The sequence below is a fragment of the Taeniopygia guttata genome, chromosome 1 (assembly GCF_048771995.1).
Source record: "Taeniopygia guttata chromosome 1, bTaeGut7.mat, whole genome shotgun sequence".
NCBI lineage: Eukaryota > Metazoa > Chordata > Aves > Passeriformes > Estrildidae > Taeniopygia > Taeniopygia guttata.
In genome coordinates this window covers 76,628,432-76,655,580 of record NC_133024.1, presented here as the reverse complement: position 1 = coordinate 76,655,580, position 27,149 = coordinate 76,628,432, and the positions used below count along the sequence as shown (strand labels likewise).

Sequence of the window (27,149 nt, the reverse complement as noted above, 5' to 3'; positions counted from 1 at the left end):
TAAATGGATCCACCTTTTTTTTTTTTTTTTTTTTTTTTTCCTTCCTCAGAGGAATACAGCATGTTTAGGGGCTGGCCTTTGTCTGTCATGCATTCCCACCATAACAGATTTAGCAAACTGCAGCTGAGAAGTTAGACTAGTTTGTACTTTGTGCTGCTTGTGCCAGGGAAAAAGCTTTTGTTTTCACTGAATCACTGGCATGTGGATTACTTTGATGCCAGAAAGCCTCCAGTTTTGCTGCTGTCTGTATTTTCAATGAAAGAATGCAGGCAAGAACAAACAGAAATCCTAAGAAAGAGCTTACTATAGAATCTCCACAGAAGGGCAGGGATGCAGGTCCTTCTGAAGTGCAAGCGGAGAGTCCTGTGGTTATGCTGGTAAGAATTCTTTAAACAAGCTGTCTCTTCCCTTTAATAATTCCAGTTCTCTCTGTCAGTGACAAACTTCTTCATCTGCTGCTGGTGAGAAGTTCAAGCATTCTTATTTGTGAATAATTTGCATTTAAGATTTAGATTTGATTCTCTTTTTAATTGGTTTTTGCTGTTCTGGTTTACCAAATCTTTCGTTCTCTTTGAGTGTGACTTTGGAATTTGGCTTTCAAACTAACTGCTTTTCAGTCTCTTCTGTCTAGCATGTTTATACAGCTCTTTGAACCTAGAATGAAAACTGCATATGCTTTAAAACTCTTTCTAGCATGTCTGTTTTTTAATTGCCCAGCATATCTTCCAATGAATGTATCTTTGAACTTCCTAAAGTGTGTGTGTGTAACAGTTAAATTTTACTTAAATGATCAAAGAACTATCTAAATAATTAATGACTACTTCTGTTAAAGTATCTATCTGCCTGTTAAAGGACTTATTTTTCAATTCTTTCAATGCACATTATTGAGGAATTTAAAGTTTTAAAATAGTTTCCAGTGAAGGAAAAGGGAAATTTTCTGTATGTGGGGAAAACAGTCAAATAAGAACTATTTTGTCTGAAACACTACTAGACACTTAGTTCTGCTGGAACTTTAATAATATAGCAAGAGAACATAGAGAACAAGAACTATAATGAATCCACCAACTCTCTTCAGAAGAGAATTGGTAAACTAGTACTTACATATCAGTAGAAAGAAGTACTTCAATAGTTCTTACTAACATTTCAACTGTATTTAGTATTATTTCATGCTTAATTGCTGTTGCTGATGCAGTCCTCTCTTTATTTGTCTGCCTGTAGTTAAAGTTAGTGGGGTGATCCTCAAATTATAGCATCCCCCCTCCCTCTTATTTGAGCTTCACACTATGTCTTTAGGAATTGAACTAAAACATTTTGCCCATCTGTATTTAGTAATATTCATCTATAACTTTTTGGAAATTGTTACTGTATATAACTGAAAGCTCACATGTGTGCTAGTAAGACAAACTTTCTTTTCCTTGTCACTGGGTTTTTTTGGTTTTGTTCTATTCAGAGAGTTGTTAGTAGAATGTGGGTTTTTTTTGGATGGGTGTGTTCTGATTTCTGGTCCAGATTTTCATCAGTACAATATGAGCTAATCTTCTGTGTGCTTTCCTGCCTTTGGAATGTTTAACTTTATTTAGAATTGTTTTTATTCCCCCATGAATACTCAGAGAGGATATTAATGTTTCTGCAGATACTTGAAGTACTGCAGCTAATCAGCAAGGCACATGTACTTATTTAAGAAGAAAAAAGTATAAAACAGTACAGTGTTTATTTATCACCATTTAAGTACCTACTTATAATTTTTCAAATACTGCTTAATTTAATGTCCATGGAATAATACACCTCCAGAGTTTGCACTCATTTTTTCATTTTTGGATAAAGTGCATACATTCAACACAAACATCAATATTTAAAGGGAAGAACATTTAGGTTGTGCATAGGTCACATTAAACATGTCTTCACTGTCATTTCAGTTACTATTTTGTTCCTAATCTGTTTATATATATATATACAAGTGTATATATAGCATAATTGTAGATCTCTTTTGTCTAGCTATTGGGAAAGGCTAGATGAAGTGGTGCAAGTAACCTGCTGCAAGTGTGCTGCCAGACACAAAGCAAAAAGTAGGGTGATATGTTTCATTTGACATTGACATTTGGGTCCATTTTTATTTCACTGGGCTGTGATGTTGCAGTAAATTTTTACTGGCACAGTGAAAGTAGGTACCCTGTCACTGGTGCAGGGTGCAGTGAGGTAATAACTGAGACTGACAAAGTTGCTAGTTGCTGTAACAAAATCTAAACAGCAGAATTTCTTGTTTTCTGGGTTAAAAACCTGGGAATTACATTAGATAGCAATCCTGAAAAGTGTATGAAACAGTAGGCTTCTGGTTTACTCTAGTTATACTTCTTATGTACTATTGTCTAAAATATTCTTTCAAGTGTGGATGTATTCCTTCTGTGCAAATATGATGTGATTGGCTTAGCATTCAATTTAGGTATTCTTTATAAAGATGAGATAGACTCAGCTGTCAGGAAGTAACAGGTTTTTATGTCATATTAATTTAGATCATGTTCATTTTTTTTTTTTTAATGTAGTTCATGAGAGTCTGTTGGAATATTGAGGGAACTGGGTATCTATAACTGGAAGCATCCTATGTGTTATTGAAATAATGTTATTTGATTGACTGCTGTGCCTGAAGTAACTTTTCCTGAATAGGTGGGTGGGTTCACAGAAAGAGTCATCTGCTGCTTTAAGTGCCAGTATGTCAGTATGTGTGCTCTTTTGTGTCCCTGTGATTTGAATTACATTGTGTCATAACTTTGCTCTTGAGGTTAACAAGCAACAAGAGCCCGTGGAAAAAGCATTTAGATTTTCCAGGTGGTGCCTCTAAACCCTGCTTGGGATGAGCTGCTGTTGTGCTGGCTATTGTAGAAGTTACTGGATCAGCATGCCTGCTGTCCAGCTGCATTTTGATAGTCAAGTAGTAACTGCTTATCAAAACAGATGATGTTTCTGGGAAGTTGGATCTTTTGGAGGTCATCTTTCCACTTGGAAACTTGCTGGCAGTATAAAATGTAACAGTTAAAAGTAAGCTCTAGGATACAAGTAATTTCTTGAATTAATTTTTAAAACCTCAAGCTGGGCAATTTATTTTATGTTTATTATGGGACAGTAAGATATATGGAGCTGTTACCCATGTTTAGTATGAAATAATTTTACTGTATGTCCACAGTGGCTTTCCTCAGGCCGCTATTAAGACATACATAGTACCTATTAATCTATTTATATGCTGCTTCCCTCTAGTGCCTGTAGCTCCATTTTACTCCTTATGGGAACTTGTTAATTTGCAGGTGTATAAGCCAAACATGTTTTTATAAGATAATCATGTTTTGTAGCAGGAGGGTAACAATATTCAGTGTGCTTAGCCTTACCATCTATTGTTTTCTGAGAAGGGAATTGGACAAGAACAATTGTCCCAATTTAAGCATGCAAGGAAAACATGTCCTGTGGGTCTTTTTTTCCTGTAAAGTGTAATGTAGGTAATTATTGAACTCTTAGCTTAAAATTTATTTTATCTGATGAATTTTGACACTGCTTGTCCAAATATATATACTGTATTCTGACAGATTAAAATGCTTGCTGTGTGGGTGTTATGACTGCTGTTTTGAAATATTTTCTACTTCTGATAAGTTTCCATGCTTATAATACTCAGGAAAAACCCAAAGTGGTATGGCTGAAAATTTGCTCTTTTATCTTTCAAAAATATAGCATTGGCTGGCTTGAGACCAGCCATGAACGCCTATGCTCTTGGCATTTTCCTAGATTACAGAAATAAAAATGTTGTTGGCTGCAGATTAATAGGAAAAGTTAAGCCTCGTAAAGACTGACTTTTAGTGCCTATAAACTTGATGTTGCAGTTTTAGCTGGGCTGAGTTTTATCTGTGTCTGCTGGTCCATAAATCGTATTTAACAATCGAATTTAACAATTTAACAATACAACCCATCATATTTTATTTTATATTACACGAAATGTAAAAGAGCCTGAGAGAGAATCTGCTTCCTTTTGCTGTTTTATATCTGGCTGAATGCCAGTATCAGTGTGTTGTTTATTGTTTTCTTTTTCGTATCTGGTCCAAACTGATAAAACATCCTCTTCCTTTTGAATCTGACAAATGACTAAGAAAGAAAGAAATGAGTAACATTTAGGAGAAACCCAGGAAGCAAATTCTTCATTAATTTTTACATAAATGATATTTCTGCAAATCAAGTACCTCACTGATTAAATAGGAAAAGTCTGTATTTAAGACCTCAACTCCAGTGAACTTTAGATTCTTTAAAAACGTCTCATGAGGGAGGATTTTTCTTTTTAATCTTGTGTTTACAGCATGCAAACGAATGTAAGCAAAGCTTATATTCTTTTAAAATTCCTTTTCATGTATTTTATAGTTGTGGTAAGCAGTTTTGTGACTACAGGGCAAAGAGGGGCATTTGCAATTAATTGGATGATTTTTAAAGCTGCATTTTTGGGTTTTGAATTGGCTGTGCTAGACAAGTGTGTGTGTGTGTGTGTGTTTGCATGCCCACAAAATAATTTTAGTTGTATTTTTTAAAAAGTAATTGCTGTGTCTCCCCCTCGAATCCACGGGGACAGATCCCCTGTGGAGCCCGGCCAGCTGGGCAGTGGGGCGAGTCGGGCAGAGGGAAGGAACTTCTCCTTGGATCCCGGGGGGCTTGGAGAAGGGGTCCAAAGACGAGCTGGTCCCACAATCAAAGGAAAGAGGCGCTCTCCCTCAGGATTAGTTCCAAAGTTTAATGAGGGCCTAGAGAGATCCCAGGGCACATCTGACCCCGAAGGACATCCAGAGCAAGAGAGGGAGGGTCCTGCCCAGAGCAGCCAGATATAGCGGGGTGGGGAAAACCGAACAGCCAAAGGGGGAAGGACATGGGAGCGGCTCTCGGGGGGCAAGGCCTCAGAGTGACCACTGAGGAGGGGCTGGGGGAGGAGTCCCAGCCAGGGTCCAGGTACCTGGTGAACCTGCCAGAAGGATCTGGACAAAGGGGAAGGGTCACCAGGTGATGGACACATCCCCTGTGAGGAGACAGGGGGATGGGTTGGGGTTTGATGGACATACAGGTACTGATGGGAAAGTTGGGATGAACCAAACAGATACAAAGAGGGGATATGGAGGGACAAACCGTTATAAGGGGATATACAGTGTAAACACAACTCTACAAGTAATCATTTTCCTTTGGTTTTGTGGGTGAAATGAGAGAAGCCAGAACTAGCTTTCTTCCAGTCTTCACCTGTCACCTTCCCAAGAGAATTAACAGGAGGATGGACATAGCTCTGCAGCACCAGGGAGAAGTGGATGAGAGTGCTGATCATGTACAGCACCTTGTAAAAATCCATTACCCATTGGAGATGACAGCTTTCCCTGGCTACCAGGCTGTGGAACTGGGGCTGTCACTTGCTAGTTCAGGTAGTAGGTGTCCTGCTGTGGGAGCTTTCTGACGATATTGACCAAACAAGTGTTTATTCTTTCCTTTGAAAAGCTCCCCAGATTGCCACAAGTGGTCACACAGCCATCTGATCAGCATTTCAGACACAATCTGACTGGAAGGCCCCTGGTTGGAAGGAATTCTCTCAAGCTAGATTACCTCCTAATCTGTCCCAAAAGCTCTAGCTCAGTTGCCTATGTGAGAAGTGTGAGAAGTCTCAGAAACATGCCACGAGAGAGGGGAAGGGTCCTTCTGGTGTCAGCCCTGCTTTTAATTGCTTTAAGCCAATTGTGAAGCCAGACCTTTTCAGCTAATTACAGAGGCTGTATAGACAAATCAAATGGTCCTACTCTGCTGGTCATTTTTTAGGCATACCTTAATTTGCACTATTTATTTTGGTTTCTCCTAAAGCTCAGTCATTTTGCACCACTCTCAAACCAACCTGTCACCACAGCATGTTGTGTATAACTTCTCATGACAAACTCTTGAGAAGGAGTGGTCACATGGGAAAGGCAAACTTGACCAAAAGGAGTGACTGGGCCATGTTACTCTAGTAGTCTCTAAACCTTTCTTTTACTTAAGAAAGAGTGTATGGACATCGTGCTTGCCTGGATAGGTAGAGAGAGACCTGTTACACTGAAAGTGAGAGAAAGGAACAAAGGGTGTTTTATTTTCTGGCTGATGTGTTGCCTTGTACTTCATTTATAGACCAGTAAAGTTTGAAATGCTCTTTGTATTCTGTTATATCTGTCTCTGTGCTTAAGGAAGAAAATTTGTATTGGACAATTACTGCCTTAGTGAAGAGTTGGAAGAGGTGAAGTTACTGTAGTTTATTTGGAATCAGAACTGGTTATGACAGTCCATTGGAGTGAGGTTGCTCAATCTGAAATTTTGTGAAGGGGTAATTTTGTCAGAATGTAGGAAATGTTTCAAATAGTTGGGTGGACAAGGTGTTAAGAAGTGTGGAGCACATAATTTCATTAGCTTGGGATTCACTGCAGCACTCTGAATACTCAAATGCAAACTTGCAACCAAAATATTTTGTGTAAATTAGTACATTAGAGAAAATGTAATCTTTTTTTAGGTTGTGTTTGCCTTATGCTTTTCTGAGTGAAATTGTCCAACCATTTCAGCTACAGATAGGTGCATGAACATGAACTTAAGCCTTTTCTGATGGACACTGACATTAGTTCTTGGCTTTGTTATAACTCATGTTCATGAATGACAGGAGAAGATGAGGCAGTAGCTGGGGTTCAGGTGATAAGCTCTCCAAATGTGTCAGAGTGCAATATGGACTGAACTGAACAGCCCTTCTCCATCTCATCTGAGCAGAAAGATGTCAAATGCAACATAATAATCATGGCTCTTAGAAGTATTGCCCTATGCTGAATATGTTCTTACATAGCTAATGAACTTCTGGTAAATCCTTCCTGTGTGGTTGTTAATGCTAGCTATTTTTCTTAACAAAGCTGCATTTTGTTCATAATTTTTGGTAGATTTTTCCAGACTTTGCTTTTTTTGCCTCTTCAGCTGTTATGCATTATTATGTTCCCACATTTTTCTTGCCAATAAAACTACTGTGTGATACACATGAGGGAATCTCAAATAGCTTGTGAACTAAGCCTGAAAAGTTTGGTAACTTTCTCTAACCAAAGCTTTCCTAATTCCTTGACAAACAAATTGATTCGATTTACTTTTGGATGAAGAAAACACCTGTAGGGTTTCTCAGGAATATTATTAATATACTAGTGATGAACAGCAGTTACTGATAGAGATATTTGTTCTGTGCAGGACAATTAGAATTTAGAAGGTTATTGTCATGAGTTATACAAAACAATGTATAAAGCTTGTCTTGTCATTTTACCTATAATGATGACAGAAGCTGGTCTTGCTGCTACAATTATCTTTAATATACCTTACCTGTAAATTAGTACCCCGATCTTGAGAAAGTATAATTTGTAAAGTCTCTTGCAACTGTTTCTTATTAAAAAAAAAAAAAAAAATGTCTGTTACTGTGATGCTGAATTTTAGTTGCAGAAAATTCAAGCTAGATTGTAACCCCATCTTTGCATTAGTTTGCACACTCCAAGGCAGAGCTGCCTTCTTCTGAGCTCTGTCTAAACCTGCTTTGCCATCTGACCACTTAATAGAGTGCTTAGCAGGGTGAAGGTTTTTCTCTGTCTGATTGTGCAGGGACAGCTGTAATGCCTCATCTGCGGAAAGGGGCTTTAATGTGGAATCAATGCACAGTTACTGAGGAAAGCTGCTTGTGCAATTAAGAGGGAAGTAGATGACCTATGGGAATTTTGAAAAAAAATAGAAGGATGAATGTCAATTAGCCTGCCCCTGCTGCAGGTTACTGCTGAATTAAAACACAGCTCAGTCTTTGAGCTAAGGTTGTTTTCATTTCTGTTAAACCCAGATCACAGCTTTCTGGGCTGTATCAAGCAAAGGTAGCCATCAACATAAGAGACTAGTCATTTTTTTATAATTTTTTTGCAGTGAGAATGAATATGTGATTATGCTAATAAGCTCTGGCTTACTGGATTTTGTGAACTAGTTCTGAGGCAATCAGCATGCTTGTCTTTGTCACTTGCACTTCCCCATATGGTGTAATATGACAAAGTCTGCATTTTGAATACTGTATGTTTTTGGTGTAGATGCAGTGTAATCCTGCCAATATTTTAAAGAGTAACTTCTAGAATAAGTCAACAATTGTAATATTCCCTCAATATACCTGAATTTATTTTGATTTTTTCTTTTTTCCTGTAGGCAAAACCAAAACTTATAGAACCAATAGACTACGAAAATGTCATTGTTCAGAGAAAAACACAGATTTTGAATGATCCTCTACGTGAGATGCTACTGTTCCCTTATGATGACTTCCAGGTAATTTAATCCACTCTGTTTTCATTGTGGTGGTTTTTTGTTTGTTTGGGGCTGGTTTCTTTTTTTACCACAGGTTTTTAGTAGTAGGAGCCATGAGGTGACAACTTCCTATTTCTTTGTTTCTTAACTCTCTTTAGCTCCAAAAATCTGCACAAAATCTTTCCTGTGAGTCCCATTACCCTGCTTTATTTATTCTTTTGAGTACAGAAGAAATAGCATAATTTCCTCATCTGGCCATAAGATCTACTTTTGCAACTCAACAATTTTACTGCCTTTTGATGTAGATGATCAGTCACTTGTAGGTATTCCCCCTCCCTTTCCAATGTAGGAAATTTTGTGATGACTGTTTTAAAAAAGCATCTGCTTTCTGTAATTCTTAAACTGTTTTTTTCCCCCATTCTTAATAGTGAAGGACATGAACCTGTTCAAATGCAGTCTGCTACTCTTAGCTGCATTGTCCCAGCCAAAACTGTAATCTAGAAAAATACCCCTTACATAACAGAGCTTCTGACTTGATTAAGCCAGACTTAACCAACCTTTGTGATAATCTCATTTTATTTTTTAAAATGATGATGTTTATCTAAATAAATAGTTTATTTCACTACACCATTTAAAAAATCTTGTAGATCTAGTTGGGATAACTACCAAGCATCTTAGAGACTGGAGTTGGAGTAAATAGTGAGGAAAGTCTCTTGTCCACATGCCCATACCTGCAATCAAAATGTCTATTTGAAAAGTATGCAGACATCTGATCAGTCTGTAAATTAATTTTATTCAACCAAGTAGTTGAAACTGAGTTTGTTTACTGTGGGGAAAGTGGATGATGAGTTGGTATATTTCTACAGAAGGACATCTATGGTCCTATAAATTGCATCTTGAATTTGTAATGAATTTTCTTCGACCTATTAGAGTGTTTACCTGAATGCAGCTGAACTCTCTTTAATACAGTCTGGGGGCTTTTTTTTCTTTGATTCTGACACAAATAACTCTACTTGTAGTCTTCCTACTCTCAGCTAAAATATTTGAGTTTTGGGAAGCTATAGTTATTTAGAGAGGAGTTTTGGCTTCACGAGTTCATAGCCACACATGGAAGTTTACAGGATGGAAGTAAGCCTTCTTGAAAAGGATGCTGTACTGAGACAAGTGTTCAAATATGGAATCTCTCAAGATGATACACCAGGTATTGGCTTCAGGACTGAAAAACATGGGTAGGCTACACCGCCAAAATCCCCTTCTGTAGTGTGTCTCTTCAGTGTCACAGATCAAGAGGAATCCAGGTTACTTCTGCTAGGTGTGCTCTTATCTGATTGACTAGTTCACTTACCAGGGTCATTCCGGTGCATAGCTCTGAATTATCAATGGAGAAGAAGCAAACCCATTAAGAATATCCTCATTAATTTTGTCTGAGCAGTCTAGGGGTAGGGCTGAAGTGTTTAACTGCTATTTCTAGTGACCTCCTGCTGTTCTTGTCTCAGGCCTGTATGAATGAAACTAGTCCACAGCTCTCAGTCTCATGCTTCAAAAGGAATGACTGAATTTTGTCATAAATTGTAATGGCTTTTGTCATCTTTTCTTTGGATTCTGTGGTCAGATTTTCATCAAGGTAGGCATTAAAGAGTGCCTTTTACATCGTATTACATTGGAAGATTTCCTTCAATTAGTCGCAGTTTTGGACTATAGTCAGTTTTTCTGTTTCTTTATCCCTCATCAGTGTAATATCTGAAAAAATTTTCTGGGTTTCCCCAGTTTTGGCAGAGTCCATTTTATACATGATTTATGTGAAGACTAGTTTGTACTATCCAACTGTATTACCAACCTTTTATTTCCTTTCAAGACTTGCTGGCACAAACTAATTCCAAATATTTTTGTTGTACACATGAGTCTTCTGCACTACTTTGATCTGTCTAGCTTGTTTTCAACAACACAAAGCATTTAAATCTGTCATTCAATGTATTAAGGAAATTTTCCCAAGTCAGAGAACAGAAAACTCTTAAGTACTTATTATTTTTATTTGAAAGTTAAACCTTTTAACCCTGTTCAGTTTTCTCTAGCTGTATTTACAGGTTTGAAATCACTAGTCATTATATAGTTCCCAGTATCATTTGACTAATTAAAAAAACCATTAAGGCATATTTTCTGTGTTTGCCATTCAGCTTCGCATGTATTTTTTTAATTCCTCTATCTTGTAGCTGTCACTCAGTGTATGAGCAGCTCTTGGGTAGGCCATGGCTCAAATGTTTGATATTGGCCTCATCCCCGTCAAGAAAAATTTAAAATAGTGAGTTAGAGCATTTAGGACTACCTATAAACACACTTAAGACTGTTTATAAGTGGAAACGCCTACCATTGTCTAGAAACCTGTTCAGGCTATTTCCTTTTGGAGCATTCAGTTTTTATCTTTACAAAGTTCTTCCTCACACTTAGGTTAAATTGATTACAATGTAAAAACCCTTGACTGGAAAGGAAGCCCAGCAGTGTTAATTTATAATGACATTAAGAATAAAGCTATTGTATCCAGCATGGTCCTAAAACTAGCACTTAAAATGGCACAGAAAATACCTGGCTTGCAGTACTAGATATCACTTAGAATTTTTGGAAGATTACAGAAGAAGCTGCATGTTTTCAAAGAAGCACCATTGATGATACCACCATTGAATTTATGTTAAAGTTTAAATTATTTAGAGAGAAATTGGAAAGAAATATTTGTGCTTGACTTGAATTTTTTTCAGGTAATGCAGTTAGATAACGTAAAGTTAATTTATTAGGTGTGAGAATCTAGTATTAAAGGAGCATCAATTAATTTTTGTCCATATCAGAAATTAAAGAGCACAGCAACTGGCTTTTTTTTGGATCACATATAGCTTTCCTCTCTTTTTCTCTTCCTCTAGATTAAAATTGTCTAGTGAGGGAAAGAGAGGGAAAAAACCAACACAAAGGGGGAAAATAACTTTTTCTGTTCAGGTATGACTGTTGTCTAAACATGCTGTCTGAAGCAGCTCTATGCTCAAATCACTACCAAAGAAATATTTGAGCAGAAATGCTCCAGTCTTGGAAAACTCATACAGTTTGAAGGATTATTCTTTAGCCAGCTATCTAGTTACAGGAACCTGTCCAGATTTCCACTTAACTGCATTTGCCATTGTCCCAAATGTGGTTATCTGAGGTTGTGAAACCTGTTTTCTCTCTTTTTATATATGTTTGATAGCAGTTCATTTACTTTTCATAAGCACATGATTTCTGTTCTGCCTTGTGCAGAGCTTCAACTAAAAAAAAAAGTAGGCTTATAATTTTTTCTTTCAAGTTGTTTTTTTTCCTTCATGCTATTATATTTAAATAATAGCAAGATTTGCTTTTCTGTAGTTTGCAGAAGAGTTCCTAATCAGCAGCTTCATCTCCATATGTTGGGTCTTTTAAAATTTACCACTTGAAGATTGTTTCAGCTGCTTTTCACAAGCTCAGGCTCTGAGTTTTCTGCACTGAATTCATTTTCCAAGTTATACTCCCTACCTTGTTCTCAACAAATGTGTAGGGGCAGACGTGCTGTGTTTGGAGACATGTTTTGCTGTTGGCATCACTGAATGTACTTTCATTCTTAGTAAGTGGGGTCTCTAAACTTTCTTCATGCTTTGTAATCTGTTCAATTTTTGCTGCATTTTTGTCTTCTTTTTCGTTATGATGCCTATACAATGTGTTTCTTAATTATGATGATAGGACCAACTTTCTGCCTCCCTTTGGAGCATCTCTCCTAATGTTCTTGCTTCTCTCAGTCACAACAATGCTGCCAGTTTTTAAAGGCTATCCCTCTTCTAGCCTCTTGGTGGAAAGAGCCATCTCCTTTGTAACAGTAAAGTACTATATCCATTGGATACTCTTGTATCCGAGTTTGTGCCTCTTCATGGCTTGTAAATTTCTCACCTGAATCTCAGTAATTTGCTCGATAGTGGAATGGCTTCCTAACCGAATAGCACTAGTTTAAAACAGACCACCTTTATGGTGGTGGTGGTCATGTTAAAGTCATATGCTCAATGACTGCAAAATTGGTGATGTTTATGTTAATTGTACAATGGGTAAATTATTTAAAGAAAACTTAACTCAAAACAGTAATAGTGTGTACTTGGCAATTAGTCACCTTTTATCTAAATACCTTTTTTTTTTCTTTCAAAATACCTAACTTTTGAGCACTACCTCAAATTTTAAAGGAAATCATAGAACGATACAAGGATTTGGGTTGGAAGCAACCTTAAAGTTCATCTTGTTCTGACCCCCTGGAATGGGCAGGAATACCTTCCACTAGACCAGTTTTCTCAGAGCCTTTCCAACCTGGCCTGGAACATCTCCAGGGATGGAGCATCCACAGCTTCTCTGGGCAACCTGTTCCAGTACCTCATTACCCTCACAGTAAAGAACTTTTTTGTAATATCTCATCTAAACTGCTTTGTTTCCTTTTGAATCCATTCCCCTTTGTCCTGTCAAATAATGCAAATGGAGGCTAAATTTGCTTGTAGGAAATAAAACGTGGGTACATTCCTACCCATGTTAAATTTGTCTTTGCAAAGTTATTGCAGCCTTATTTTGAAGGTAGTTTGGTGCTTTAGCTTAGACATCATTTCACCTTTGTTATTTCTGGATCTGAGCCATTTGGATTTAACACACTTTCACTTAAAGCTCTCAGCTTTTATTTAATGCGAGTTAAGTACTTCTGAAAATAGATACTGTGCCAACTTTGCAGAAATAAAACTAAATCCAGGTCATTCTATGAAAAGGCACATTTTCAGTAGAGGAAAACCAAAAATGTCCAAGTGATGTCCTTATTTTAGAGAACACAAATTAAACCAGTCAAATAACTAATTTTGAAATGTTCAAAGTAATTTTTCTTTTACTTTTTCTCTTTAAAATCTATTTGGTGTTTTTCTTTAAGTCTTTAGCCAACAATTCTAAATCGATTTAGTTTGGAAATTACTTTCTAATACAGGTTCTGACGCTTCCCATACAAAGGATCTGACACTTGCCCATGCAAAGGTTAAGTCACTTCTGATACATGGTTGTTTTAAGGGTAGGGTCTCACAGCTTGCCATCTCTTCCACTGAGTCTTTTAGAACACTTTCTGTCTCTGCATCTGGAGTATGAGTCTCTGTGGTAACAGTCTCACAGGCAAACACAGCCTTGGGACAGAAAGAACATCAATTGCAGTCTGCACTCCTTGTGGACAGGTGCACTGTCCATATTCCATCAGGTTTCAGGTAGTGAGGACTCCTTGGCTGACTTGGTGAAACAGTTCTTGCTGCTGTTCTCTATTCTGAGACCTCAACGTATCCTAAATCCCTGTGACTCGGTCAGAAAGTTCTGTCAGTAAAAGTCTGTTCACTGTGTGCCTCAGTAAGTGTGTGTGAGTCCTGGCTTGTTTTAAAAGTGACCTTCCTTAGTTTTGACAGCAGAGTAATTGAATGGGTTTTTTTAATTTTCTTTGAGAGCATGAGACAAACACTTTGTAGTTTCTGATGCTGCCATAAATCAAATGATCACTCAAACCCAGAGAGTTGAAGAGTTTCATTTCGACAAAACAGTCCAGCCAATGTAGTTGTGAAGAGAGTTTTTTGAGAAGATAATCCTTCTTTTCCTAATTTTTCTTTTGGAATATAAATGTGTATTTATGTGCATGCTTGCTTTTAAAATATCATGGTGCTGCTTGAGTATTTATTTTTAGGATAAAAATTGCTCTAAATTGCAGTGCCTCACTCATTACATTTCCTGGCTCTTTGATGCACTACTGCAGTTGATGGATGTGTTGAGAAGGAGGCAGATGCATTAAGAAAATTACTAATATGAACAAAATTGACAAGCCAAATTCTTCTGTTTTATCATTGATATTGATACAGTACTAAGATAAAAATCTTGTTATGTGTGAACAACTAGAAAAAAAAGCCCTTAATATTGTATTGATAGTTGTGTAGCAGGGTAACAGCAGCAGATGTTTTAAAAGTACATTCAACAAATTCAATTTTACCAAATTATGCTGCAATGTTAACATTTGATTGATGAGTTCAGGGGTTTCCCATGAAAAGTGCCTGGTAAGATGCCACCTTGGTCTCTGTTTTTTCTTAAAATAATATTTTTTTAGGAAAGCACAGTAAAACTGTATGCTTGTAGAATACATGTAAATACTGCTTGTAATATTTATAGATTATATAAACTATAAATAATTTCTCATCAAATATTAGACTATTTCATTTGAATAGTATCTAGAAATTCTGGTCTTAAGGAAGTTTACTACTCTTAATAGAAGTTTTTATTTCGATAGCTTGTTAAAACAAATACTTAATATGGTTTGAAGATATTTCTAGAATTAAAACAACTTCATTTTTAGAAGCTGTTAGCCTATAAATGCATATCTTGTTGCAGGTTGGTTTTTTGTTTTTTAACTGTAGTTTTATTGGTTTATTGGTCCCATGAAATATTTTGGGGTTTCTGGTATTTGTTTTTAATACCTCCCCACCTCTCCCACCCAAGAAGTTAGCATTGTCACTTTTAGTGCTCTAGACTAGATTAATGAGTTGACCATGACTATGGGATTCTTTTTTCTCTTTCAATCTTTACTGTAATTGAATGTTCTTACTTAAATACCCTCCCCAGTTAATGGAGTGAGGCTTTGGTTATGAGCAAGATAATCATCTTATGGATCAGACCAGAGATAAGTTAAGGTAAGTACATTACCTTAGCTTATCTCAACAGAGATAAGTTAAGGTAATGTACTTATTCACCCTTTATTTTTCAACATAACACATGGAGATTTTTCTTGTCACATTTTTATCTGATCCTTCCTGGATCTGTGGAGTCCTGTAAATAATGGGTGAGGGACCCACAACCCCCTTCCAGGCCCTGGCTGTGTAAAATCTCTTGTTTACCTTTGATGGCCTAAGCTATGAAATTTGTTTCCACATAGTGCAAATACAACTTCTAATGCTGAGTGGTTATTTTCATTTGTGGTCCAGAAGATTTTGTTAAGTTTTCATCTTTTTTTCTTTACAAATGTAAAGTATCCTAAGGCTTACTTCAACACAGATCTGAGAAGCAGAACTTCACCTTCCTGTGCCTCTCTGAGTTCTGGCATAGGATAGGAATAAGTTCTGACTTGGTAGGCTGAAGTGTATATCTACTTCAGTGACCTACACCTTCTGTCTAAGCCTGCAGTTAAACCGTGCTAGTCTCATTTTTGATCACTTGAGATCTGCAGTTGAATTACGCTTTTGTTTTGGTGTGGTTTTCTTATCTTCCTTGAATAATAGTTTTTATATGTAGTAATAACACTACCTTAATGTCTGTCTTCAAAATTTTTGAGCTATGCTGTCATGGTGGAATTATTTTTTTCTAGTATTTTCTTCCCCATGTTGACAATATAGTGGAAAAAACTGTCCTATGGCATCTATTTCTCACTGATTCCAATCTCGCCCTTATTGTGAAAGAAGGAACACATTGCTTGAATGAAAGTAAATTCTCACTAATTGGCTATTCTGAAACATCATATTCATAGGATGTTTTCTGCTGAGCTTTTCCTCATTGTCGTGGTGTAACTGAGTGTGGCCATAATGTGTTATCTTCCCTTTAATTGCAAGCTTCGTTAATTGCTTTTGTTGTTTATCAGACAGCATTACTGCAGCGGCAGAGTCGATACATTCGTTCAACAGTTCCTGAAAATGCAGAGAAAGCAGCTCAGAGCCTGTTTGTAACTGAGGTAATACTGAAGTTGCATGTGACTATGTGTAATAACAATATTACACCTGACTTGTTTTTCTTCTCCTTGATTTACCATTTAAAACAAACAGAGAAATAAGCCCTGGAAGAAGAATTAAATATTTATTGCCACTTACTTGTCAATTATTTCAAGGCAAAATTACCAGGGAAACCCAGTATTAAAACCCAGTATTTTTTCATTGGTGGCTGGAAAAGAAGTTTTGCAGGATAGCTTTTAATTATTTTGTTTGTGTCATTGGCTTTTGCAGATGGCTCTCCTCCACTTCATTATGCTTGTGGCTTTTCCAGATGAATGTGGGTGATTTCAATACATAATATTGGATCTACAATAAATCTGGAATTAATCATTGTGGCTTGTTTTTTCTGATAAAGTGTGTCACACCAGCCATTCTTCCTTTGTTCATAATAATCTTGTACAGATTACTGGAACAGAGGTATCCAGAACTGTAACACTTGTGGAGGCCAAAATTCATTATGACTGTTCAACTTGTATGCTATATGTAGTAGAAACATTCTCAACCCTAAAGTTTCTCAGAAGTATTTGCTTAGCTTGGCATTCCTTTGGTTTTGTGTGGTTGTTCTTCATTTATTGTCTTGTTGAAGCATTTAAGGAATTAAAGGTTCAATTGTTTTCCCTTTCTTTTGTATTATCTCTACTGGTTTTCTACTGATATGCTTTAGACTGATATTTTAACATCTGAAACAAGTAAATGTCTGTTGTAACTCTAATAAAACTGAAGGAACTCCACATAGCTGAATCTACATCAAAGTGATGTGTCCATACTGATAAATACTCTTAATACCTAACCTAAACATTTCTGAGATAAATTTGAAGAGGTTAGACAAGAGGAGGGAGGAGTGTTAGAGGTAATTCATGGAGTTTAATGAGTTTATGCTGTAACAATTGCTTGGCAAGTATGAAACTTGTGTTTTGAAATAGAAAGAAAATATTTACAATTTATTGGATGCTGTGTTTGTGTATATGTAGGTTTATTGTGTAACATAAAATTTTGTATGGAATGGCTTCTGTCAACAGATTTTGTCAGTTTTATGTTACTTTGTTCAAAGCCAAGATAAATCAGTACTTTTAGGTTGTAACAATACGGGTGGAGTAAAATGGTATTTCCTGTGATCTAGATCAGAACTTAATAACATAATTGCTTTTCAACCACTGCAAGCATCCAGTTTAAATTTAAGTATTAATTTAATTGCACTGGAAGTATAAATTCAGGAAAAGATATTTTTGGCTTTCTGTATCACTATGTGCACAATTGAATATTCTGTTTTAATAAGGTGTCTGTTTTTGTGCTGCATTGTCTAAGAGCTCAGTCATGTTTTCATCTTCAGCTGAGTTTTCTAAAGTCTTGGCCATGTTTTCAGCTGCAGCAAAATGCTGGTTTAACTTTTTGGATGACTGAAGATGCTTAATCCAGATGTTGAGTGCATTCATAATTTTCTGTTTTTATTAAATATATGTGTAGCAGATTATAAAATTCCATTGAAGCATATAACTTATTCCAAAAAGCTGCATTGCATTAGACTATTGCAAAAGAAAGGAAGTGTACAGAATTTTCAGATATTGATATGTAACCATAATAGTTCATAAACAGACATATCTTAAGGGATATTCTTGTGCTGTGTCTTATTGAATTCCTTTAATCCTCTTCCAATTAATATTGACACTTGGTTTTCATTTAAACAGTGCATCAAAACCTACAATTCAGACTGGCATATTGTTAACTATAGATATGAAGATTACTCAGGAGAGTTTCGACAGCTTCCAAAGTAAGTATGTTATTTAGTTTGTTTAGTGGTATGATAAATTGAAATTGTGAAGGAACTTTGCACTAAGTATGCTATATCCATCTTTAATAGTCAGTAGAGATGATAAGGCTTTTTGGATGGAATTGATGAGCTTGAATGTGTAATATGTTAAATAATTTTCTGGGAAGGTACTGTAATAACATTGCCTTACAAGACATTGTATCACTGACAATGTGACTTTAAGTATGATAACTAAAACAGGCTGATGTTTAGATGAACCTAAAATGGTAATATCCTGTTTTCATCACTTCAAAGGCAGCCTTTGGAACTCCCTTTAAGATCTTGGGGAATAGAACCTAACTGATGGTTGGAGCAGGTTTTCGCAAGGATGATTCAAAGTACAAGCCTAACCGACATCTGTTACAAACTTTCTAAACCATCTGCTAGAGAAATGTTTTTCCACTTTTTCAAAATTTTGTCGAAAGAGTATAGAGATTAGAATCTTAATTCAGAATGTCTGAGAGTAGCCAAATACTCTGAGTACCCCAGCTCTGGAAGATTTATGTCTTCCCTAACTTCTCTCCTGCATTTATCAGCTAAGAAATAGTTACCTTGCCCTCTGGAGAGTTCTAATCTGTTCACAGGTTTTGTACAAGTCAGTATCTGGTTTTCACTTGCCCTGAACAGAAACCACAATAGGAATTTAAAAAATGCATCATCCTACAAGGAGGCAGTGGCTGCAGGTATGAATTCTTATGATAAGATATTAGGAGTACAGTGAATGAGAAGGCATTGGTTCTCTTCAGTTACACATTAGCACAGTAACAAACAGAACAAAAGGAACATGGCTGCCAGATGTACAAATGAGGAAAATTGCTTTCTAAGAAATAGAATTAATGAACAATACATGCTTTTACATAGTTATTCTTGTGCTTTTTCCTCTTTAGTAAGACTAGAACGTCTTAATTTTTGCATCAATAAAATATGTAACTAATCCAAAAATTCCTAGTACTTCGGAAGCTTTTTCTTTTGTAGTAAAGGGACAAAGCCAGACAAACTTCCTGTTCATTTATATGAAGTGGATGAAGAAGCAGATAAAGATGAGGTGAGATAATAGCAATTTCTTACTTTCTCTTGTTTTCATTAAAGAATGTTGGGTATGTAGAAGTTGTGAATTTGGTTAAATGTTGATGTCAGTACATGAAAACAGAGATTAGCTTGAAACTCCTTATTGGGAAGCAAATCAGTTATTTTACCTGTCTCCCTTCAAATAACCTTGCTCTCCGGAGATCTGTCAGGTGAGCTAGAAAAAGTTTTGGCAGATAATAAAATTGAAGTTTTAGTACTTGGTGACATACAATCCTTCAGCTGTCATAAAATCTGTTTTATACTGTGTCTGTGTGGGCAGGTTTCCAGAGAGAAGTGTTTCCTGCAGTTTAATCATGGAACTGAGTAAAATCATAGGTGAATCTGTTCCAGAACAGCGACAGCACACACACTTCAGCATGCATGACAGTATAGCATACAGAGGGAGCTAAAATAAATTCATCACAAAGTTGAGTAGAGGATACGACTTGAAGAGCTGTCATGGAAACAAAGGCTTTAAAAATTGACTAAAATTTCTAGATATTTTCTCTTGTGTCCTTGACTTAGGGAAAGGAGAGATGTATAGCATCAAGCAATTTTCAAGTATATTTTAAATGCCAAAGACTTTTTTTTAGGCAACTGCCTCTGTTATTTTTGTGATTCATTTATTTTTTACCACACCCTATTTCAAAACACGTTTTTAAATGCCACTGTTACCTTTTCTTACAGTTACTTGAACTCTTATATATCAAACAAGAATTAAAATAAAATAATTTTTCTTTTTTGTGGTTTTTACTCTTGGCAGTTACTTTGCTTCTAAATTCCTGGTATTCAGAACTGCTGCATATGAAATGAGAGGATTAAATGTGAAGAAGTTGTTTGCAGAATTCAGCTGAGTAGATAGATTCCCAAGCAGAGAGTCCCAGGCTGACGTTTATCCAGCACTGCTATTAATCTACACTGTGATATTTGGACAAATAACTTTATGCATCTATGTCCAAAGCTTCCTATTTGTAGGATGGGAATAATTATGATTACTATTCTACTAACATTTAAAAGACTTTGCATTATTTACTGTGATAGTATTTCTGACAACAGAAGTGTATTAGAAAACAGTGAGTTGAACACTAAGCAATTAAATGGATGTATAATTGACTATAATTCTTACCAGGAAATACATTATGGATAGAATTAGTTAAACACTGGAAAACTATAATTTGGCTATTAGCAGGTAGTATGTGTTTTATTAGGAAACGTGGGTAGAGAGGACTCCTGTGTCCTGTAAGAACAAGCAGAAACAGAGTATTTCTTTCAGAAGTACAATCACTGGAGGAGAGGCCTGCTGCTCTTTGAGGAACTTGGAAAATAAACACACGAAAAAGGCATGCTAGGAGGAAAATGGAACTTAGTGGGACAATAGAGTGGGGGGACCATAAATTCTTTCATCAAGGGAAGACTTAATGCCAGAGGTGTTTCTTTCAGACATTAATAACTTTCTGTGCCAAAAAGCACAGATGCAACCCTTAGATTGAAAGTTGTTTGGTCATTTTGCTTTGCTTTTGTTTGTGTTTGAAGAAAGCTGATTTATTAAGAGTATGATAGAAAACAAAAAGCTAGAAGTGATTAAAAATTGGAGAAAAAACAGATAGATATTAGATTAATCCTGCATCACTAGAAAGGAAAAAATTACCTATCCAAAACCAATTCAGGCTATCTGGCCATCAGGTTGATGTCTGCAAATGGAATTTTTCCATCCGTTATGAGATCAAGATACGGGATTGTTTTTGTTGAAACAGACTTTGAAGCCAAGTTTGTGGGAAGATCACTTTAAAAAGTGCAGCACAGTATGCAGCAGTAATGATAAAAGTGAGGAAATTACCTTACCAGTTGGAAACAGGAAGTATGTTCTCAGTGTGAGAGTCGTGTGTTAACAAGTGGATCCTGGATTCCTTTGTATTAGCAGATGGTCAGCTGGAAAGATTCAGTAGCTTTTTGGCTCTGTAGGCGGGAATTCTGCCTGACAGAAGAAATGGTGTAACTAGAGAGGCCCACATGATGCTCAGTTTTATTGCTACAAACCAGCATGCAGCTCAACAGAGTTGGGAAATTGTGCACCTCAGAGACTGGGAACGGGAATGTTAATAGAGCTAAATCTTAATTTTTGTTAACTCAGGTAATTAAGGAATGTTAGTGGTATGAGGTGATCCAATGCATGGTTTGTGTAATTACAGAAAAGCATTGGTTGTTTTGTGCCAGGTTTTGGCAATAACTCATCACCTACTCATGGCCTTACACTTGTAAAGGTATCCCCCTTTCCTTGGGGATAACTCACAGCAGGGGAGGTGAAGAGTCATAGAGTCATGTTTGGAAACCCAGTATTTTAAGTTGTATCTGTATCTTTATTCTTGTACAGGAAAAATAATTATCTTGGTAATAGAACAACAGTGACTTGAAAATATGGAAAAATGATAACTGTATTGCTTGGACAGTGAGACTCTTTGGGGCACATGAAAATTTACTGAGTATTTCTGGTCTATGCCTTTGGGCCATTATATCAGATGCTCCGGTAGTTGATGACTATGTCATCCTTACTGGGCCTAACTTCAATAGTACCAAGCTGACTACAAATTTTAAAAGGTCAGATTGATGCATCTTTTGCCTTCTGTTCATAGATTTTTGAAGTTCACATGTGCATATGCTTATGAGTATGCAAGCTAGACAGACTAAATAATCTGTAAATAAATTATCTAGTAACATTTTACAGAATGTTCCTTGATTCAGTTCCAGAAACAAATTCATGTTATTCCAAGATTTGGTTTAATGTTCAGTTGTTGAACTAGTGACTCTCTCCCCCGTATATAATCAGTTTTTGTTGCATGTTTTCTTAACAGCAGAGAGAAGGAATGAAAAAAAGTACTTGAGGTATTCAAGGATGTTTTGTGATTTTGTTTGCAGCTGGCTGCTCAGTTAAGTCTGAATATTTCAGTAAAAAAAATTACCAGGAGTATTTCTCCTCTAGGTGGATGAAAATCCTCCTACATGTCTAATTCATTAATAGTTTTGTTTCAAAATGGGCTACATCAACTGGAAACCATGGTAACATCAGCTTCGTAGTACTCTAAAAGATTACTTGGAACTGGTGATTTAATATTTATTCTGTGGCAGTTATAAATCTGTCTTTTTGATCTGTTTTGATAGCAAAATGCTGCTTTTTGGTAATTGTTAACATGCTAAGATTTTTGATGCATTCATTCAGTTCCCTCCCCTGGCAGATGGATGTGGGGTACAGGCAGTGGGTGTGATGTGTGATGCTTGCATTGGATCTGCTGTTTGTGAACTTGCCATCGCTGCCAAGTTCAGTCTTGTTCTCTCTGCAAAGCTTTGATTCTGATCTGTAAAAGGGCAGACCCAATTCAAGAATTACTTCTCTGTAAATTCTTAAGAAAGTAATGTCTTTGAAGTACTGTATGTAAAGCAAAATGGTTTGAGGAATCTTGGTTGAAGTTTTGCAGAAGCATGTGTTTGCATTGTTCTTTTTGGCAATAGAAATTGGTGAAAATTCTTTCACTCTGTGGAAAAGGTTGCAAGGTAAATGTAAGCAAATGTTTTAAGTTTTGGCTGTTATAAGTTTTGACTGTTTGCTCATTCCCCTGTGTTTCATTGGGATTTGTCTTGACTAACATGTAGCGATCTATAGGCTGGATCATCCTGTTGGCTGTAGATAAAGCCTGTAGAAGTGGCCAGATTGCATAGCAAAAGTTAGATGAGGTCAATCTCATCTCAGGTCTTTAAATAAAATAATGGAAAAGCTATAGAATTTCAGCAGGGACTCATAGTACATTATTACCATTATGTTATGTCCATAGTTTTTCTGACTTCTAAAATGACTTCTGAAACTATTGATAAATACTACATGGGCTGTGATGCAAACCTTTACCTTTTCTTTTTTCTTCTTTTTTTTCTTTCTTCCTTTCTCTGTATTCCTTTCTTACTTTCCAGGACGCAGCATCTCTTGGGTCTCAGAAGGGTGGAATAACAAAACAAGGATGGCTTTACAAAGGCAACATGAACAGTGCAATCAGTGTGACAATGAGAGTAAGTTTTAAATATCTTACTTATAACAAAAACCTGAACACTGATACTGAATATCCCTGTGCCTTGGAGAGGTCAATTTGTGGTATGTGGTTTAGTTCTAAAAAAATTGTATTAAAAGAGGGGAGCTTGTATGTACTTCATATATCTGAAACCTTGCTTTTATTTTATGTAAACCAGAAAAAACAAGCCATGAAAAATCTAGTGTGTGGGAGGAATTAAATTTTCCTAACTGTACCCTTGTGTGACTTTACTGGAAAATGGACTTTGTAATATTGATGGGGTGGGGGTTATTTGTTTGTATTTTATATAAAACTATAATTTTTAATGTGCCTCTTATGTATATTATAGAGTCAGTTTTAAATACCTTTCAGTCGGTCAAAAATACTGTCAAATGATATAGTGCAATCCTGCTGCAGATAAGTTAATTTTTTTAAATGAATGGTTTCTGATTTTTTTGCAGATACTGATAATGTTATCTATAAATAAAAGCTTTTTTTCTATTACCTACTATGTAAATAGCACTTATGAGTATATAATATGAAGCTAATTAATAGCTAATTAATATGATATGAAGCTAATTAATGCTACTACTTCTTCTTTCCTCCTTTCTTTTCACTAGTCATTTAAAAGAAGATTTTTCCACTTAATCCAGCTTGGTGATGGATCCTATAATCTCAATTTCTACAAAGATGAAAAAATATCTAAAGAACCTAAAGGATCAATATTTCTAGATTCATGCATGGGTGTGGTTCAGGTAATTATAGTTATTCTGCCTGTTTGCCAATTAATTCCGTATTTATTAGCAAGTGAAATTTTATTTAAAATATAGATTAATGTTGTTGAATGTAGATAAGTACCTATTATGCAGAGAAACAAATAGACAGGCTTCATCTTGCCAAAGCAGTGAACAAGATTTCAAAGGGCAGGAGACTGAATTTTTGAAATCTTTCTGAAAAGAACATAAATTACTGTAGATGTCAAGTATTTAACAAACCAAATTCTAAGGCAAATGCACGAAGAACCCCAAACTTGGCAAAGTAATGACAGCATAAAATTGAAGCTTATTTCAGTTAGATTTTGTGCTTGCATGAGCTGTAAAATGTTTTTCATAGCTTCTTGTGTGGGATTGTTGCAGGAGTTGTATTGAATTCAAACACCCTTCCAGATGCTTTCATTTGACCTTTATAATGTTACTTTTTTGTGCTTTTCTTTATTTTGAAAAGTTAAGGGCTTTAGTAAAATGTTTGTCAGTAGCCAGTGCCAAAGAAAAGATTGTTTTTCTTTTTTTTTTTTTGTGATTCTGCTATGTATTTATAGTACAGCATGTAACTGTTCTGTTAGGCACAGCATACCTGGAAAAACCCCAAGGGTCCTAGGGTTTCTTAACTTGTACAGAAATAGGCAAAGTTTAATGAAAATGTATTGCTTAAATAATATTTTTGTAGCATGAAGTTGTTTGAAGATTTTCACAAAGAGATAAAACAGCTTTATAGAGGATGTTTCCCCACCAAATATTGTAGTATTGGGTTTTGGATACACATTGAATAGGTAACTTCTATGAAAATCTTATAACTGTAATAATTTTATCATATTACAAGTTCTATATATAATTTTACAGGAATTATTTTGCCTTAGAGATGCAATTCTGGCCAACTCCACTGAAATGAATTTAATTTGTGTTTTGAAACAAGCCAACAAACACAAAAGGGGTTCCTAAACATGGCTGTAATCTCATCAATATATGCAAATACTGATGGAAGGTGCAAAGAGGACAGAGCAAGGCTCTGTTCAGGGATGCCCAGTGACAGGGCTAGAGGCAACAGGCACAAACTGAAACACAGAAGGATGCCTCTGAATATCAGAGGACACTTTTTCACTGTGAGAGTGGCTGAGCACTGGCGCAGGTTGCCCAGGGAGGTTGTGGAGTCTCCATCCTTGGAGATGTTTACGATCCTGTGCTAAATGGCTCTAATTGGCTGTGCTTGAGGAGGGAGTGTTGGATGAAATGACGACCAGAGGCCCCTTCTAACCTCTCACCCTTCTATCATTTTGGGATTTAAAACCTAAAAATCTCTTTTCCTCATACATACTTTCATACTATTCCATACTTTCTATTCCAGCAGTTCAGTCCAATTAACCTCAAGTTTCCTCAGACTCTGCCAGAAGCTTGCTTTTTAAAACAAACAATGTATTACTGTTTCTTTTGCTCTTCTGCAAATAGGTCTGATAAAGTCATCTCTAAGTAAAAGTGTACTTTGGATGCTTTAAAATTTATAGTTGGCTATGTCTCTAATTCTGTACTGTATTGTACAGTACCCTCAGTGGTCAGCGTGGTACCTGGTCTTCAAAACCGCATGTAAAAATTTGAGACTAGTTATGAACTAGCATCATGTGCAAAATCAAAACCAGTTAATGCTCACTTCCAAGAAGCCAAGTAGTCATTCAGTGGCAATGACTGAATGACTGAATACAATAAAGGGGTTTGGAAATAATTCTTCTTTACTTGAATTTTTGGTGTGGGGGGCAAGTAAATGCTGATTTAAACTATCAAATAGTATACATAATGTCCGTATTCCAGACATATAGTTTTATTATCTTATATTATGTCTTGTATCCTTTCTGGCTGATCTTATTGTTTTACTGTTCCTTACTGTTGGTGTTGAATTAGCATTTAAAAACTCATATGGGAAAAAGTGGTATCTACACAGTAGAAATTGCACTTCCATTTAACAGAAGAGGAAAGTAAAGGAAAAAAATTTGTAAGGACCCCAGCCATATTACTTTGAAGTAGTCTGACATGGAATTGCTAGAAAAGGTTCTTCTTAGGTAGTTATAAGATTTTGTTTCATTCTTGTAAGAATGAAACTCCTTGTTTCAGAGTCAGTCTTTTTAGTAAGGGGAGATTAGTTCCTATTGCATTGCTATAACACTCCCCTGGTCTGAGTGCACTCAGTGCATTTGCTTACTTATTTTTTCAAAGACAGTAGATGCCTGAGAGAGAAACACTGACTTCATTATAGACATGAAGATAGACCAGAATATGCTTTTTCATCAGAGCTTGTATCAAGAGGAATGCTGTATTTGTACTATTTGTACAATAGAGGTTTTTTTTTTTTTTTTTTTATTGGAGTTTTTGGTTTGGGTGCATTTCTTTTCTTCCCCAAACTTAAATAAAGAGACTGTAATTCCTGGAATTCTGTTTGGTGTTTTTTGGATTTGGTTTTGTTTTGTTGGGGCTTTTGTTTTAATACTAAATTATATAGAGACTTTTCTGATCAGAGATGTGGAGCACATAATATATGCGGTGTATCTATTCCCATATCCAGGCACATGTGTAGGTATTGTTGCTCTAATTCAGTGTTTTGTGAAATCTGAGATCTGTGACATCTACTGCCTGTGTCAAGGTTTTATAATGTGAAACAAAGGTTACTTTTCTTAGGATTTTTCATTCATTTCAACACTGATTTCAACAAGATTGCCTTAGGCTTGTCTGAAGTCCGCACTTTTCTTTGTATGCTTGGCAAAAACTCAACTTTGGTAGAAACCTGTCTGTTTTGTCAACAAATAGTTGATTAGTTAATCAACTATCAAATTAGTTAATTGAAGAATCTGAGATACAGTGAAACTAATATGTTATTTGGCATTTAATTAAACAAAAAATCCCCCAACCATTAAATCTGTCTTACTCTTTATTTTAATGTTTATCTAATACATTATCAATTTGTAAAACTAAATTGATGATAATATAGAATTTTCATTTAAGATTTCTGAATTCATTCCCAGAAACATGAGTCAGGCTAAGTAGCATTTGAAACCCTGGTTTAAATTGTGCAGAAAAGGATGACAGAAATGGTTGAGGAAAAAAGGAGGAACTGATTCACAACTTTATGTATATCTATATGACTAACAATATCAGGGCATTTGGGGTTGTTGTTGGTTATAATTTTACCTCTAGTATAAAATCCCAGACTGCAAACAGTTGTCACTCAAATATGATAATGTTTTGTGCTTTTTATTTACTTTTTTTTCAGTAGACCTTAGTTAGTTTCATTTCTAGATGGTCTGAGTACATAAAGAATTGATATTTGAACATTGGATCTTTTATAAAATGATTGCAAGCA

At 36.0% G+C, this 27,149-nt stretch overlaps 1 protein-coding gene across 13 annotated transcripts in view; it reads left to right on the top strand.

Moving 5' to 3' along the window:
* DOCK9 (dedicator of cytokinesis 9) overlaps positions 1–27,149 on the top strand; it is a 113,184-nt gene that overhangs the window by 30,075 nt on the left and 55,960 nt on the right. For 11 of the 13 annotated variants that reach the window (XM_072931442.1, XM_030276440.4, XM_030276497.4 and 8 more), the window contains exons 2-7: positions 8,218–8,334; positions 15,974–16,063; positions 17,786–17,868; positions 18,883–18,952; positions 22,933–23,028; positions 23,648–23,782. In XM_072931442.1, coding sequence (XP_072787543.1) covers positions 8,218–8,334; positions 15,974–16,063; positions 17,786–17,868; positions 18,883–18,952; positions 22,933–23,028; positions 23,648–23,782 — 591 coding nt within the window. Of the gene's footprint in view, positions 1–75; positions 378–8,217; positions 8,335–15,973; positions 16,064–17,785; positions 17,869–18,882; positions 18,953–22,932; positions 23,029–23,647; positions 23,783–27,149 lie in introns of those variants that run through there. The other 2 variants (XM_030276487.4, XM_030276431.4) reach the window with 1 other exon arrangement.